The sequence below is a fragment of the Pongo abelii genome, chromosome 16, assembly GCF_028885655.2.
Source record: "Pongo abelii isolate AG06213 chromosome 16, NHGRI_mPonAbe1-v2.0_pri, whole genome shotgun sequence".
Lineage (NCBI taxonomy): Eukaryota > Metazoa > Chordata > Mammalia > Primates > Hominidae > Pongo > Pongo abelii.
Window position 1 is genome coordinate 45264238 of NC_072001.2, and position 18281 is coordinate 45282518.

Sequence of the window (18281 nt, forward strand, 5' to 3'; positions counted from 1 at the left end):
GCTAGATGATTGTTTATTATTATTTCTTTGCTATTGTTAACCAAAGAAAATTTTCCATTCTTTTAATAGGGGAATTTAGAGTAATTTCATTATACCATGAAAATTATTTGATGGATTTATTTTAATATTTTCCATTTCAAGCTCCTGCCTACTGTTTGCTTTTTGTATGTTAGATAGCTTATTGGGGATGTCTGTACAAATCCAATCATCTCTTTGAAATTTTTCTTGTTTGGTGATATAGCAAATGGCTACTGCAGAAGGACTGATACAACGATCTAAAGGGAAGGAGAGACCCTTTGTTCTTACACGTTCTTTCTTTGCTGGATCACAAAAGTATGGTAAGGAATGGCTCGTATCAGACTTAAAAACACATTAGCAACTTTTTTTTTAACCATTTATAGAATGTGATGTTACTGTGCTGATGCCTTCCTTTTCCTTTTTTTTTTTTTTTTCATTTGTTTATTTGAGACAGAGTCTCACTTTGTCACCCAGGCTGGAGTGCAGTGGCACAGTCATGACTCACTGCAGCATTGACCACCTGGGCTCAAGCAATCCTCCCACCTAAGCCTCATGAGTAGCTGGGATTACAGGTACACACCACCACGCCCAGCTAATTTATATATGTATATGTATTTTTTGGTAGAGACAGAGTTTCACCATGTTGCCCAGGCTAGTCTCGAACTCCTGGACTCAAGCGATCTGCCCACCTTGGCCTCCCAAAGTGTTATGATTACAAGTGTGAACCAGCACACTCAGCTGATGCCTTCCTTTTCAATAGCCATTGGTCAGGCCTTTGATTGTAGACAGTGGTGTGCCCTAAAGTATGGATTTTGTCCTATAAGACAGAATAAACAAATTTTAGTCATTTGATACTTGTTTCTCACTGAAGAAATGGCCACTTCGTTGTTGGGAGAGTAACTTCTAAGTATTCAGTTTGCTGGGATAGTCATCTTTGATCCTGTCTCTTTGATTTATCAAAGCCAGGGAGATACACCTCTAACACATTCCATTAACCAACTGTTCCACTTAGCAACGTGGCTTAAAATAGACCTGGCTGTTGTGTGTGGTCAGGGTCATCTATAACTGGATGCAGGTTACCAGCTAATGCAGATCTGGTTCAACTTAACCACCCTGTGGCAGGAAGGCTATTTTAAGTCCCCTGGCCTTGCATAAGCAACGGAGAGCTTAGATCCTAGTTTAAAGAATCCAGCCCTTACTATACTGTGGACATTATTAAGCCTCCCACTCCACCCCTGAAAACCAGGCCCTATGGCATTCTGGAAAGGGCCAAAATATTACAATCTCAGGCAAAGATTCATGTACAGAGGTATTCAACACAGCGGTAGTCCTTGAAACAAAAGTAAGAAAGAAAATCTAAATACATAACAATAAGGGAATAGTTATAAAAGTATGGTATAGCAACATGGTAGATTATTGTGAGGCTATTTATGTTTAAAAAATTTTTTTCTTTTTTTAATTTTCATAAGGCTATTTTAAATGGTAGCTTTAATTGCATGAGAAAATGTTTTTGATATGATAAATTAAAAAAGGAACACCTAAGTGTTTATAATGTTAACCTAATTTTGTATTGATATGTATTAGATGTACATATTTTCAGGATATGTGTGATAATTGGATATGTTCATATAATCAAATCAGAGTAATTGGGATATCTATCACCTTAAATATGTATCTTTTCTTTATGCTAGGAACATTTAAATTATTCTCTTTTAGCTTTTTTAAAATGCACAATCAAGGCCAACTATAGTCACCTTACTGATCTATCAAACATCAAGTCTTATTTCTTATTATCTCAATTTTATAAAAGATAAATGGAAGATAGTAATTTAAATAAATAAGTGGGTAGATAGATTGGCAGACAGTTAAATATAAGAAAATGTAATACCTTGGTGATTTTGAGTGATTTGCATTTTTTTCTTTTATCTAACTTTATTTTACAAATTGTCTACAAGTATCATTTTTAATCACAAATAAAAAGTATTTTTAATGAAAACATTTACCAGCAACAGTTAAAAAACGATAACAGAAGATTTGAATATTAGGTTATTGTTGATCTCTTATGTTGGTCCATTGCTTAGCCTGCAGTACTCTGTGTGAAGCTATCAGCTTTGCTTCACTGTGTAGCAAGACATTACAGGAAACACTACTTTGTTAAGTCATATGCGATGATCAATAGCCATAGAGAACTTCTGACTAAACAATAGTATGAGACATGAAAATATCTGCATGTTTACGTGAGCTTTCTTTCTTGATGAGAATGTCTCCATATGAATTTCAAAATCATTATGTAGATGCGTACATATCTCGCTTGAAGTCAAGAGGAAATTAGAATACTTTTTTAAAAGAACAATCCCTGGAAAATATTTTTTTTGAGCCAGGCACAGTGGCTCAAACCTGTAATCCCAGCACTTTGGGAGGCCGAGGCGGGTGGATCACCTGAGGTCAGGAGTTCGAGACTAGCCTGATCAACATGGTGAAACCCTGTCTCTACTAAAAAAAAAAAAAAAAAAAAAAATAGCTAGGCGTGGTAGCGCGCACCTGTAATCCCAGCTACTAGGGAGGCTGAGGCAGGAGAATCGCTTGAACCTGGGAGGCAGAGGTTGCAGTGAGCAGAGATCGCGCCATTGCACTCCAGCCTGGGCAACAAGAGCAAAACTCTGTCTCAAAAAAAAAAAAAAAGTATTTTTTTTGGTCACGAGCAGTGGTTCATGTCTGTAATCCCAGTACTTTTCTGAGGCAGGTGGGCAGATCACTTGAGGTTGGGAGTTTGAGACCAGCCTGGGCAACATGGTGAAACCTGGTGAAACCCTTTCTCTACTAAAAATACGAAAATGAGCCAGGCATAGTGGCACATGCCTGTAGTCCCAGCTATTCAGGAGGCTGAGGCAGGAGAATTTCTTGCAACTGGGAAGTGGAGGTTGCAGTGAGCCAAGATTGCACCACTGCAGTCCAGCCTGGGCCACAGAGTGAAACTCCATCTCAAAAAAAAAAAAGAAGAATTTTTTTTTTCCTGGCCTTAGGGCAGCCTAAAATTTCTATGAAAGATTAAAACAAAAATAGCTACCAAAACTATTTTGGTAGAAGATAGACAAAAATGCTTCAGGAGTAGTATATATTTAGTAAAATAAGACTTTCCCTTTTATGGCTGTCTTTGGTGGTATATAATCTCTCACACAAACTCTTAGCAACTCTTCAGTAAATAAGAACAAGAACACTGGCTTAGGCATCAGAGTGCCTGGGCTCAAATCCTGCCTCTACCACTTAATAACTGTGTAACTCTGGGTATATTATGTATCCATTGCTTGCTATACTTCCCTTATCTGTAAAATTGTGTTTATAATAGTGTTTATCTGATAGGATTATTGTGATTATTAAGTAGGATAATACCAGCAAACTATTCGGCATAACACCTGGCTCAGTATGGGTTAAATAAATGTTAATTATTGTTATTGCTACTGTTATTATGTCTCCCCTTTATGGCCTGTAACACTTCTCTCAAATTTTTTAGGGTTTTCTTCGGGAGCAGGGGCTGGTGGAGGTGGGAAGAAATAGGTACACAGATCAATGGAACAGAGTAGAGAATCCAGAGTATCCAACACATATGTGATCAATTGCTTTGCAACAAAGTTTCCAAGGAAATTTAATGGAGAAATTATAATTTCTTTTCAGTAAATGGTTCTGAAACAACTGGATATCTGTGTGGGGAAAAAAATGAAACTACACCCCTACCTCATACCATATTCAAAATTAAACTAAAAAATTAACTCATTTTAAATGCTAAAAATACAACCTAACTTCTGGAAAAAAACATAGAATAAAATCTTTTTTTTTTTTTTGAGATGGAGTCTCACTCTGTTGCCCAGGCTGGAATGCAGTGGCGTCATCTCAGATCACTGCAACCTCCACCTCCCAGGTTCAAGTGATTCTCCTGCCTCAACCTCCTGAGTAGCTGCGATTACAGGTGCCCACCACCACACCTGGCTAACTTTTACATTTTTAGTAGAGACAGGGTTTCACCATGTTGGGCAGTCTGGTCTTAAACTCTTGACCTCAAGTGATCTGCCCTCCTCGGCTTCCCAAAGTGCTGGGATTACAAGCGTGAGCCACTGCACCTGGCCAGTAGAAAATCTTTATGGCTTTGAAATAGACAAACATTTCTTAGAAAGAACACAAAAAGCATGAATCATAAAAGAAAAAAATGACAAATTAGACTTCATCAAAATTTAAAAATGTCTGCCCTTTCAAAGACATTGGTAAGAAAATGAAATGGCAAGCCACAGACTGAGGAAAAAAATATTTGAAATATACATATACAGATATATCTGCCAAAATACTTGTATCCAGAATATATAAAGATCTTTTACTACTGAATAATAATAAGAAAGACAACCTACTTTTAAGAGTTGGTTTTCTGGGAAAAAAAAAAAAAAAAGACTGCTAGCTAGACTAATAAAGAAGAAAAGAGAGAAAATCCAAATAAACACAATTGGAAATTACAAAGGAGAAAATCTAGGAGAAATGGATAAATTCCTGGACACATATACCCTCCTAAGACTGAACCAAGAAGAAATTGAATCCCTGAAAAGACCAATAGCAAGCTCCAAAATTGAATCAGTAGTAAAAAGCCTACCAACCAAAAATAGCCCAGGACCGGACAGATTCACAGCCCAGTTTTACCAGATGTACAAAGGAGAGCTGATACCATTTCTACTGACACTATTTCATTGAGGAGGAGGGACTCCTCCCTAACTCATTCTATGATGCCAGCATCATCCTGATGCCAAAACCTGGCAGAGACACAAAAAAGAGAAAATTTGAAGCCAGTATCCTTGATGAACATTGATGCAAAAATCCTCAACAAAATACTGGCAGACTGAATTCAGCAGCACATCAAAAAGCTTATCCACCATGATCAAGAAGCCTTTATCATTGGAATGCAAGGTTGGTTTAACATACCCAAGTCAATAAATGTGATTCATCACATAAACAAAACTAAATACAAAAACCACATGATCATCTCAATAGATGCAGAAAAAGCTTTCAATAAAATTCAGCATCCCTTCTTGTTAAAAACTCTCAGCAAACTAGGTACTGAAGGAACATACCTCAAAATAATAAGAGTCATATTTGACAAATCCACAGCCCACATCATACTAAATGGGCAAAAGCTGGAAGCATTCCCCTTGAAAACTGGCAGAATACAAGGATGCCCTCTATCACCACTCCTATTCAAAATGGTATTGGAAGAAGTCCTGGCCAGAGCAGTCAGGCAAGAGAAAGAAATAAAGCGCATCCAGATAGAGAGGAAGTCAAACTATTCCTATTTGCAGATGACATGACTCTGTGTCTAGAAAACCCCATAGTCTCAGCCCAAAAGCTCCTTAAGCTAATAAACAACTTCAGCAAAGTCTCAGGATACAAAATCAACATATAAAAATCATTAGCATTTCTATACACCAAGAACAGTCAAGCCTAGAGCCAAATCAGGAGCATAGTCCCATTCACAATTGCCTCAAAAAGAAGAAAATACCTAGGAATACAGCTAACCAGCGAGGTGAAAGATCTCTACAATGAGAACTACAAAATGGTGTGCAAAGAAATCAGAGATGACACAAGCAAATGGAAAAACATTCCATGCTCATGGATAGGAAAAATCAATATTGTTGAAATGGCCATACTGCCCAAAGCAACTTATAGATTCAACGCTATTCCTGTCAAACTACCAATGACATTCTTCACAAAACTAGAGAAAACTATTTTAAAATTCATATTGAACCAAAAGAAAAAAAGAAAAAAAAAGAGCCTGAATAGCCAAGGCAATCCTAAGGAAAAAGAACAGAGCAAGAGGCAATATGCTACCCAACCTCAAACTACTACAAGGCTGCAGTAACCAAACAACATGATACTGGCACAAAAACAGGCATGTAGACCAATGGAACAGAATACAGAGCCCAGAAATAAGGTTGCACATCTACAACCATCTGATCTCTGACAAAGCTGACAAAAACAAGCAATGGGGAAAGGACTCCCTATTCAATAAGTGGTGCTGGGACAACTGGCAAGCCATATGCAGAAGATTGAAACTGGACTTCTTTCATATACTGTATACAAAATTAACTCAAGATGGATTAAAGACTTAACAGTAAAACCCAAAACTATGTAAAAACCCCGGAAGACAACCTAGGCATTACCATTCTGGACATGGGAATACGCAAAGATTTCATGATGAGGATACCAAAAACAATTGCAACAAAAGCAAAATTGACAAACGGGATCTAATTAAACTAAAGAGCTTCTGCACAGCAAAAGAAACTGTCAATAGAGTTAATAGACAATCTACAGAACGGGAGAAAATATTTACAAACTATGCATCTGACAAAGATCTAATATCCAGCATCTATAAGGAACTTAAGCAAATTTACGAGAAAAAACAAACAGCCCCATTAAAAAGTAGGCAAAGAACATGAACAGACACTTTTCAAAAGAAGACATACATGTGGCCAACAAGCATATGAAAAAAAGCTCAACATCACTGATCAATAGAAAAAAGCATATCAAAACCACAATGAAATACCACCTCACACCATTCAGAATGGCTATTATTAAAAAGTGAAAAGGTAACAGATGCTGGCAAGGTTGCAGAGAAAGGAGAATGCTTATACACTGCTGGTAGGAGTGTAAAATAGTTCAACCATTGTGGAAAGCAATGTGATGTTTCCTCAAATAACTAAAAACAGAACTACCATTTGACCCAGCAATCCCATTACTAGGTATATACCCAAAGGAATACAAATCATTCTGTCATAAAGACACATGAGCGTGTATGTTTATGGCAGCACCTGTTCACAATAGTAAAGACATGGAATAAACTTAAATGCCTATCAGTGGTAAGCTGGATAAAGAAAATGTGGTATGTGTACACCATGGAATACTATGCAGCCATAAAAAAGGAATGAGATATCTTGCCTGTGATCTGGTCTTTGATATTTTTTTCTTTTTTATTAAATTTATTTTTATATATATGAATGAGATCATGCCCTGTGCAGGAACATGGATGGAGTTGGAGGCCATTATCCTTAGCAAACTAATGCAGAAACAGAAAACCAAATACCCCATGTTCTCACTTAGGAGTGGGAGCTAAATGATGAGAACACGTGGACACGTAGAGGGGAACAACAGACACGGGGGCCTGCCTGAGAATAGAGGGTGGGAAGAGGAAGAGGATCAGGAAAAATAACTAATGGGTATTAGGCTTAACATCAGGGTGACAAAATGACAAAATAATCTGTACAACAAACTCCTGTGACACACGAATTTACCGACATAACACACCTGTGCATGTACCCCTGAACTTAAATATTTTTTTTAAATGAGCAAAAGATTTCTATAGACACTTTATAAAAGAAGATACATGAAGAGGCTGGGCATGGTGGCTCACGCCTATAATTTCAGCACTTTGGGAAGCCAAGGCAGGTGGATCACTTGAGGCTAGGAGTTCAAGACCAGCCTGGCCAACATGGCGAAACCCCTCTCTGCTAAAAATACAAAATTTAGCCAGGCGTGATGGTGCACACTTGTAATCCCAGCTACTTGGGAGGCTGAGGCAGGAGACTCAGTTGAACCCTGGGAGGCAGAGGTTGCAGTGAGCCGAGATCACGGCACTGCACTCCAGCCTGCGCAAGTGAGAACATGACTCCATCTAAAAAAAAAAAAAAAACCACATGTATTATATGCAAATTATATCTTAAAGTTGATTTTTCAAAGGGCTCCTCTATCAGACCTAAATTATACTTCAAAAATAAGTGCAATTTCAGAATATTTTCCTAGAATGCTTGTTTTGTAGATTTTAATAACTTTTCACATTAGAAAATTGATACTTTTCATTGTAGAAAATTAGAATTTATTTATTTTAAGGCAAGAAATTGGTTTTCCTTTTCATTAAGTTGTCTTTTACGAATAAGGAATCTACATAGGAAATTGAACGCATGGGTTGATTTGTGATTTTAATACATTGTTGCTGGTGACCAAAGGTGCCGTGTGGACAGGCGACAACACAGCAGAATGGAGCAACTTGAAAATTTCTATCCCAATGTTACTCACTCTCAGCATTACTGGGATCTCTTTTTGTGGAGGTAAGATGAGTCCTTTGAGGCTTGAAGTGCAAGGAAATAAAAAATGAGGGTGTTTTCATCAAAGCTGGTTACAAATCCCTTCTCATTAGCTGTTGTGGGCAGACATAAATGTGGGAAAGAAAAAATGTGAGAAAGTGAAGAGGAGCAGATTAGAGAGGAGAGTGAAAGGCATGCCTCAGAGCTATTTCTATCTGGTCTGTGTTGAGGACATGAAATCAAGTTGTCAGAAAGGGAGCCAGAGCCATTTTCTTATCACTTCCTTCCTAGACGCTCTTGATAACTAAGTTTCTCTTCCTGACAGCTATCTTTTCTTCTTGAAAGTGAGAAAAATAGAACTACAAGGAATTTAGCAAATCAGAAAGTCAGCCTTACAGAAATTCTTTTTACTCAGCAGATTTAAAATTCTGTGGCATATTTTAACTGTACTAAAACAAAAATATATGCTCTTGAGAAAGATGAATTTAGTTAAAATTAGATTTTCCGATGGACTATCTTCCCTGCATCCTAATTAATTCTCTGTAGATGAGAGATCTCAATATGGAAGGGGCTCAAGATGGCTGCAGTTCCAGCTGCTCCTTGTTTCCTGTAGGAGTAGAAGCAAATTAATATCATTCTTTTGATGCATGTGTTTTTATTGCATTGGTCCATGTACAATACAAGGAATATGTATATACTGCTCAGTGGCCCAGCATGGAATTCTATTCTGATAATCAGAACCTCTACTTCTGATTATCTGCTTCTCTTCAGTTCTTTCTGTTTTTATCTTAGTTCAGCTGTTGCTTCCAAGGGAAATCAGTTGCCAACCACCCCCCTCCAACACACACACACACACACAGTTATTTAATCAGGCAGACATTTTTCAGTGTCTGGGTTATCTGGTTTGGGGAACATACAGGAATATTGATCTTGAAATAAAGCCTCTGACCTTTTGACAAGAAAGTAATATTCTAAGAGCCCATTGTCAGATCCCCAAACAGGCTGAATTATGTAGTAAGGGGGTCACCTGTTTGAGGTCATGGCTTTATCCTGTCATTTGGAGTGCATATACTGCGCTTTTCTCCTGTCGGTCTTCAAGACCTTGATTTCCCTGTGTGCATCATTTATCCAAAGCTTGGTTGCCTCACTTGGCCTTCTTTTGCTTCCAGCTGACATAGGCGGGTTCATTGGGAATCCAGAGACAGAGCTGCTAGTGCGTTGGTACCAGGCCGGAGCCTACCAGCCCTTCTTCCGTGGCCATGCCACCATGAACACCAAGCGACGAGAGCCCTGGCTCTTTGGGGAGGAATACACCCGACTCATCCGAGAAGCCATCAGAGAGCGCTATGGCCTCCTGCCATATTGGTATTCTCTGTTCTACCATGCACACGTGGCTTCCCAACCTGTCATGAGGTAAACAAGCTTCATCCATTCAGGGACCCCAGCAACCAGTCTGTAATAGAAGATCTCAGTGATTGAAGAATGCAGTAATCACAGTGACTTCAAGAGAAAAGTGAAGAAAAGCTACATGTATAATCAAGTTTCAATAAGCTTATTGAGCAGCGCAGTGAACAGGGTGCTGGCTGTTGGGGACACAGAAGATAAAAACTAGATCCCCTACTGCTTTGTAACTAAAGTGTGAATATTTGATAGGAGACAGAATAGAGATATTTCAAAGAAAAAGGAAGTGGCTTTGTAATAAAATTCATTCAGTATTTAACCTATAAGTATCTTCTCATGAAGAATAACTTACTTTGCCAAGCTTAGGCTTGAATCATATGAAAAAGAGTCTTGACTCTTTGGCATGTTCCCATTTCCTTTGAATAGTTATAAAACTGAAAATAGGCCAGGCGTGGTGGCTCACACCTGTAATCCCAGCACTTTGGGAGGCCAAGGTGGGAGGATCATCTGAGGTCTGGAATTCGAGACCAGCCTGACCAATATGGTGAAACCCTGTCTCTAAAAATACAAAAATTAGCTGGGCATGGTGGTGTGTGCCTGTAATCCCAGCTACTTGGGAGACCGAGGCAGGAGGATCGGTTGAATCCAAGAGGCGGAGACTGCAGTGAGCCGAGATAGCACCACTGCATTCCAGCCTGGGCAACAAAGCGAGATCCATCTAAAAAAAAAAAAAAAGCTAAAAATATAAGTGATTGATTGCAATAAGATGTCTATAATGTTAAAACAATAATTTTTTTTTTTCCCCAGGCCTCTGTGGGTAGAGTTCCCTGATGAACTAAAGACTTTTGATATGGAAGATGAATACATGCTGGGTGAGCATTTCTGTTTTTTGTTTTTTGTTTTTGAGACGGAGTCTCACTCTGTCACCCAGGCTGGAGTGCAGTGATACGATCTCGGCTTACTGCAACCTCTGCCTCCCGGTTTCAAGAAATTCTCTGCCTCAGCCTCCTGAGCAGCTGGGATTACAGGTGCCCGCCACCATGCCCGGCTAATTTTTGTATTTTTAGTAGAGACAGGGTTTCAACATCTTGGCCAGGCTGGTCTTGAACTCCTGACCTCATGATCCACCCACCTCGGCCTCCCAAAGTGCTGGGATTACAGGCATGAGCCACTGGGCCTGGCCAAGCATTTCTTGATTGATTACAGTCATTATAAAAAGTGTAATTATGTTTTTATTATATTTTCTAATATAAGAGCAATAAAAAATGTTCCTAATTCCAAGAAAGACAAAAAATAAAAATAATAGGAAATTCCTTCACCAAGATTTCTAACGTATTATTAGTAGGATCATACCTCCATTCTATTGTGATGTAGCATTTCTCATAATATTGTTCTTGCTGACTTATTTGTGGATGTCATTTAGGATTCTTGTTCTGGGTTCACTCCTCTAATCCTGCGAGATCACTTCGGGGAAGGGAAGTAGAAAAAAACAGCCCAGGTGATGATAGTAAAAAACCAGAAGAACTTATTTCATATGCAATAATAGGGTTTTTCTTTGGTTGACCTCTTCTTTAACAAAGATTAACTATCAAATCCAGAACATAGAATTTTATCAGCTTAGTAGCAGGGCTCAAGAAGCCAGGCTAAATATGCTGTTCCCCAAAGGGTGAATCTCATTTCTGAGTTCTATTTTTTTTTTTTTTTTTTTTTGAAATGGAGCCTCACTCTGTCACCCAGGCTGGAGTACAGTGGTGTAATCTTGGCTCACTGCAACCTCTGCCTCCGGGGCTCAAGCAATCCTCCCACCTCAGCCTCCCGAGTAGCTGGATCACAGGCATGCGCCACTATGCCTGGCTAATTTTTTCTATTTTTAGTAGAGATGGGGTTTCGTCTTGCTTCCCAGGCTAATCTCAAACTCCTGACCTCAGGTGATCCACCCACCTCGGCCTTCCAAAGTGCTGGGATTACAGGTGTGAGCCACCACGCCCAGCCCCATTTCTGAGTTCTTTTAAGTCTCCACTCATCATTAGGTCTCAGTTTAATAGTCACTGCCTTGGAGAAACTTCCCTGACCACTCCTTGTTTCCTTATACCTTATTCTACCTAGTAAAAATCAGCCCCTCTTATTATGTAACTTTCATTCCATTTTGTAATTTTGCCTCTTTTGGTATTTGTCTTAATTCTAATTAATTTGTAATTATTTTTTAATATTTGTTTTCAGTAACTGTAAACTCCATAAGGTCAGGAGCCACGCTTGTCTTATTGGCCACTATATCCCCAGAGCCTAGCATGGTGCCCGGCATGCAGTAGGCACTCAAAATAAGTATTTATTGAATAAAAGAGCAAAGTAGTAAGTGGGTGAATTTTACATACGTGTTGTGCCAAGGTCAAAGCAAATTTAATAATCCAGATTGCCTTTAAGAAAACTAGAGACCAGGCATGGTGGCTATGCCTGTAATCCCAACACTGTGGCAGGCCGAGTATGAAATCGCTTAAATTGAGGAGTTTGAGATTAGCCTGGGAAATATAGCAAGACCATGTCTCTATAGAAAATTTAAAAATTAGCTGGGCACGGTGGGTGCATACCTGTCGTCCTAGCTACTCGGAGGCTGAGGCTGGAGAATTACATGAGCCCAGGAGTTAGAGGTTGCAGTAAGCTGTGATTGCACTGCTGCACTCCCACTTGGGGAACAGAGTGAGACCCTGTCTCCTGTCTCTAAGAAAAAAAAAAAAAGAAAACTGCAGCCTCTCTGATGATAACTCCAAGCAAGAGGTTCTGAGCACCGACACTGACCACACTTCTGGATAATAGTTGTGGGCTCCCCATCATCAGCGTCACTGACAGCAAACAGTGAAGCACTTGGAAAGGAGCAATGGGGGTGCTTTGACTACTGACACACTAGCAGTTGGACACAAAATGAGACCAACGGACTGTGTCAGAGTCCCTTCCTATAATCTCAGTATACCCAGAGTGCATTAATGACAGGTGATGACCTTTTTGAGCTCACTTCTTTGAGCGCCTGCCCTCTTTCTATCAGTGCATCTCTCTGACAAATCATTGGTTCAACTCAGTCTCTGCCTCTCCAAAGTTCACAGCTGGGAGGTCTGTAACACCATGATAGCTAGCACTCAGTTAAAGAGAAAGGAGATTTTTAGACCTCTTATAATGATACTCAATTTATTTCCTCTCCATTACTTAGGGAGTGCATTATTGGTTCATCCAGTCACAGAACCAAAAGCCACCGCAGTTGATGTGTTTCTTCCAGGATCAAATGAGGTAAGAGTAATAATAAACAGCCACATATCTGATATGTCTCATATCTCTCATCCCTTCTTTTCTTTTAGGAAAGAGATTTCTTCATCATGTGTTTGTGAACACATCCCAGATGACTATAGCAAGTAATGATTATAATAAATTATGACCACTGTCCTCAGAGGTCAAGAAACTTAATGGAGGAGAGGAGGGAGAAAGATGAATTGGTGAGGATTCCAAGGAGGATCAGAATGATTTTTAATCTTCACACTTTGACTAGTAAAAGTGAGTCCTGATAAACACACCGAGGCTTGGGGTAGGAAGAAATCTTCAGTCTGCTATGAGGTATCAAACTCTGGGGGAAAGCAGATATGAAGTGACTTTGCTCTTTGGTCTGGCTCTATCTGAAGCCTGAGTTTTTGGTACCAAGAGCTGGTCTCAATACACTCACTGAAGTGGGTAAAAAGTAAAAATAGTGACTCCCCTCCCAAATTCCTCTGCTCTTTTATTAGTTATTGTCACTAATTACTGTCCCAGGTATAAAATATCGTCCTAGACCTGCTGGAGCCCAGGGCACTGAACCCAGGCAGGGCACAGGGGAGAGGAGGGAATACCGACGGTCTGCAGGCAGAGAGCCATGGGTAATAAGAGCAGCCTCCAGAGACAGGCCACAGATAAATCCAGAGGGGCCAGGAGAAGAGCTGGAACAAAACTCAGGTCACCAGACTAAGGGAGGAGGGTGTGGAAGGGAGAGCAGGAAGGAGACAGACCCTAGAGAGCATCCTTGAGCCCTGGAGCATGCCACAGGGTTCAGCAAGCAGGGGAAGAGCCATGCAGGTATGGAGCTGGCATGAGACTGCCAAGCCACATAGTCATGGACTGTCAAGGCAAGTGGCAAGGTAGCTGAGCCAGGCCACGCTCACTGCTCAGTACTGTCAGATGCTGGACTGGCAACCCCATGAAACCACATCCAGCGCCATGCTCTCCCTCAACATAGCTTTACATGTTTGGTTGTTCTTTTAGTTTCTTGAGGCTTCTGTAACAAATTACCACAAACCTAGTGGCTTAAAACAACAAAATTTATTCTCTCACAATTCTGGAGGCTTGAAGTCTGAAATCAAGGTGTCATCAGGGTTGGTTTCTTCTGGAGGCCGTGAGGGAGAATCTGTTCATGCTTCCCTCTTAGCTTCTGGAGGTTGCCAGCAACCCTGGGCTTCCTTGGTTTGTAGCCATGTCACTGAAGTCTCGCCTATCTTCACGTTGCCTTTTCCTCTGTGTGTCTCTGTCTGTCTCTTATAAGGACACTTGTGGTCACATTGAAGGCCCACCTGGATAATCTGGGATAACCTCCTTGTCTCAGGATCTTTAACTTAATCAAACCTGTGACCATAGAAGGTAATATTCATTCCTTCCAGGGATTGTGACGTGAATACATCTTTTTAAGGGGCGACAGTTCCATCTACTATGCTTGTCATTATTGACAGAATAGTAACCAGGCTTCTCTCCAGAATCTTCATGAACTATGGTCTATTCTCTTGGTTTCTCCAGTTATTTGGAATTCTGAAGATGAGGGCTCTTTACTAAGGTTCCCCTGCCAAGTAGAAACCTGAGGAAAAGGTTAAATGCAACAACTGCTGAATAAATGCCCTGCCAGATATTTTTGCTGGGAATTTCTCAAGTTGATTCCAGCAAAGTGGTGGGTTCCCATTAAGAGGAACTGGCTCCCTTTCCGACTTAGTCACAGAGTTTTATTGGTGATTTATCATCATTCCAAACACGTCGTTGTGAGTGTGTATTATGTTCCTTCAGCACTAATTCCTGGACTGTTCTGTGATTGTTTCTCTTGCTTCACAAACCTGCCGTATAAAGGATGTGGTAATCCCTGGAGGTGAACTTGCAAAATAGACTCCAGGGCTGCCAGAAAGTGTACTGAGCTAGAAGAAAGAAAAAGATGTTTGTTTTCATTCTGCTTCTGATGATATCTTAAGAATTTATCCCATCAAATTACTTTAGAGACCTTATTGGTGCTTCAGCAACTAAACCCCCTTGATAGATAACAACCTTATCCTTGAATTGTGCTTTGTTTAAAAAATATATGTATATACTATAATAGTAATTCAAGTTTCCATTTGTTTTCCTCCCAGATATGTTTCCTTCTCTGATGCTTCCTTTTCTCCTGCCTCTTTTGTAATTGATTTGCCTGCAATGTGCTTGTCTTCTTTGTTGTTTTTTTTTTCTTTTCTCCATCACCTCTTTCACTACTAGAAGCATTAAGTTTTTATAAGCCAAATGGACTATAAGATCCATGAGAACAGGAACTATGTCTTTTCTGTTCAGTCTTGTATATTCAGCACCTGGCACATGGTAGATTGTTCAATTGGTAGCTTTTGGATGAATAGAAAACAAATGGCCTTTTAGTTAAATTAATCAGCCATAGTCCTTTGGGATCTTCCTAAAAGCACGTGTTCTTCCTAACTTCTACCCAATGTATTTTTTAAGTTGTATTTATTTTAGCTTTCTGGTTATTTGAAATTCAGATAAGTGGATATTTTGCTGACTAATGAAATGGTTAGCAGAGTTGCTTATGTACTCTTTTTCACTGGACTCCGTTACTTTCTAGGTCTGGTATGACTATAAGACATTTGCTCATTGGGAAGGAGGGTGTACTGTAAAGATCCCAGTAGCCTTGGACACTGTAAGTTAATTTCAGACTACTATTTTTACCTATCGTGCTCTGTTGGTCGGCTAGGGCTGCCATGACAAAATACCACAGACTGGGTGGTTTTACCCAACAGAAACTTATTTTCTCGAAGTTTTGGAGGCTGGAAGTTCCAGATCAAGGTGCCAGCCGATTCCGTTCCTGGTGAGGGACCTTTTCCTGGCCTATAGACTGCTGCCTTCTTGCTGTTCCTACACATGGCAGAGAGAGATAAAGAGAAGGTGCTGACTCAGTTCTCTTCTTACAAGGACACTGTTCCTATTGTTTCAGGACCCCATCCTTATGACCACATTTTTAACCTTAGTTAACTCCATAAAGGCCTGATCTCCATATCTCAGGCTTGGGGATTCAGCATATGAATTTGGGGGAAATACAAACATTCTGTTCATAATGTGTTCCTCTGTAAAAAGAACCGAGGATGCTAGTGTTCTGCACAATAGCACATACGCATAGAGACAGAAGGTAGGTCCGGGGGTGCCTAGTGCTGGGGCCGAGGAGGGTTAAGGAGTCATGGGGAATGACTGTAAACTGGTCCAGGGTTTCTTTTTGGCGTGATGAAAATGCTTTAAAATTGATTGTGGTGATGGTTGCATGACTCTGAATATGCTGAAAACTGTTTAATTGTATACTTTAAATTGGTGAGTTGTATGGTATATGAATTCTATCAAAGCTGTAAAATGTGAGAAAAAAAGAGTTAAAAATCACATCTACTCTGATTTCACAGAATGAGACATCAGAGACAAACACACCTCTTCCCCATATGTTTACATTTGTGTGTCTAAGAAGAACAAAAACACTGAAAACAGAAAACATGGTAGTCACCATATGTGCCATCTGGAATGTCATTCTATAGGATTAAGGCAAAAAACAGGAGTTTTCAGTTGTAATCCTGGGCCCAGGGGAATGCATCAGTTATGATGTTAAAATCAAAGTGGTCCATCCAGGCTATCTTGAGTTTCTAAAGGGAACTTTCTTTCTACACCTGAATTGCAACCACTGCCACACTACTACAGGCCCAAAGTAGTGTGAAGATTAATAAATAGATACTGATATTATTTTGTAAACCATCAGCAGCAGTATGAACCCCATTATTTAAAAAAATAGTTTCAGATATCAACTTTCAGACCTAGAAGAGAACTTAACAATTATCTACTCTAATCCCTCACACAGGTAAAAAACCCTGAGATTCAGAGAAGTTAAATTGTTTGTCCAGGAACACAGCAAACTTGTGGCAGAACTGAGACAAGCCCCCAGGTGCATTCCCTTGGGCTGGACTCCCATTCTAGAACCCATTTCACTCTAGCTTATAGCCTTGTTCTTTGAGAAAAAAAAAGAAGAGAAAGATTGGCCAGTGAGGGAGAGGCATGTGTGGGGAGACGGAAGTGCTTTACTTCTCGCTGCCAAGGCAAGTTAAGCAGAGGTGGGACATCTGAACTACTGAGTCCTCAGTCTCAACTTCGTGTATGTTCTTGTACTCTGCTGCGTGCTCATTCTTGAGTCAGAGCAAAGCGCAAGCCCTTCTCTGACACAGGCAGCTTCCTTACAGGAGGCGGGAAATCTACCCGGGCATTGCTACCTGGAGTGCCATTCCAGAAGACTTATAGTTATGGGCCTGTTGTTAGGGTCTCTTAAAGTACCCTTGGTGGTCTCTAATGTAACAGCAGCAGTTTCACAGATTTACCCTCAGAATTGAGTCAGTCATCCAGGTAATCCATAGAAACAGAGAGCAAGAGGGGACAGGCCGCAGTGAGTGAGGACAAAACCAAGAAACCACCATCAGTTATACACACACACATACACAGACTTCTGGGCCCACTCACACAGACAGAAAACTTCACTCTTTAGCAGGATTCTAGAAATAAGCATGTATATACTATACTGATAGGAAAATTTAAAATACAAAATAGGAAAAGCCACTTATAGGATGGGCAGAAAGGAATTCATCACTTAAGAGGAAAAAACAGCAAAGACCATATAGATAACAAACCAATGAAGGGTGGGAAGTTTCCCTAATAATTAAAAAATGGACCATTCTTCAGCATTAGAGCTCTTTTCCTTTTAATGCCAGGACCCCCATATTTGCCATCTCTGTGCCCCAAAATTTATTTTGCCTACAAATCCATACTTGTAGAGTGTGAATTTTATAAAATGAAATATTTTTAAATTCTACCTTGAAATTTTCTTATATGAATACTGCTTCCCTGAGCATGCTGCTCTGTTACAGATTCCAGTGTTTCAGCGAGGTGGAAGTGTGATACCAATAAAGACAACTGTAGGAAAATCCACAGGCTGGATGACCGAATCCTCCTATGGACTCCGGGTTGCTCTAAGCACTAAGGTATTTGGTAAATCTGTTACCTGTTTTGTTTCTACTCTTTCTTTACAGTGATAGCCTTTTGAGTGTGTGACACTACGTAAAAGTGGTGAGCTCCTTACATTTATCTAGAAATCAAGGTTTGAATCATTTCTGAATCATTGTTCAGCTTGTCTGCCTTCCTTGGAATTGTTCTTAAGGGAACTCTTGAGATCTAGGAATGACAGAAATGTTCCTCTTGGGCACTGTGACTGTTGGTGCTCTTCAACTTGACATTGATTACTACTGGAGTGAATGCTTTTTGGGCCATAGACAGCCTTCCCACGTGGATTAGCCCTGAAACCCAGTCTCCCATAAAATGGTACCCATGTCTATGCACCATTTCAGAGATCCCAGTCCCAACCAGTGATTTCTTATCGGGTAGCTCCAACAACTAAAACCCCCTTGGGCAAAGCCTGGGAGGATC

At 40.0% G+C, this 18281-nt stretch overlaps 1 protein-coding gene across 5 annotated transcripts in view; it reads left to right on the top strand.

Moving 5' to 3' along the window:
- GANC (glucosidase alpha, neutral C) overlaps positions 1-18281 on the top strand; it is an 82834-nt gene that overhangs the window by 58689 nt on the left and 5864 nt on the right. For 4 of the 5 annotated variants that reach the window (XM_054532632.2, XM_054532634.2, XM_054532635.2 and 1 more), the window contains 7 exons: positions 242-338; positions 8052-8153; positions 9299-9542; positions 10338-10402; positions 12730-12806; positions 15403-15477; positions 17726-17839. In XM_054532632.2, coding sequence (XP_054388607.1) covers positions 242-338; positions 8052-8153; positions 9299-9542; positions 10338-10402; positions 12730-12806; positions 15403-15477; positions 17726-17839 — 774 coding nt within the window. The remainder of the gene's footprint in view (positions 1-241; positions 339-8051; positions 8154-9298; positions 9543-10337; positions 10403-12729; positions 12807-15402; positions 15478-17725; positions 17840-18281) is intronic. The other variant, XM_024232503.3, reaches the window with a different exon arrangement.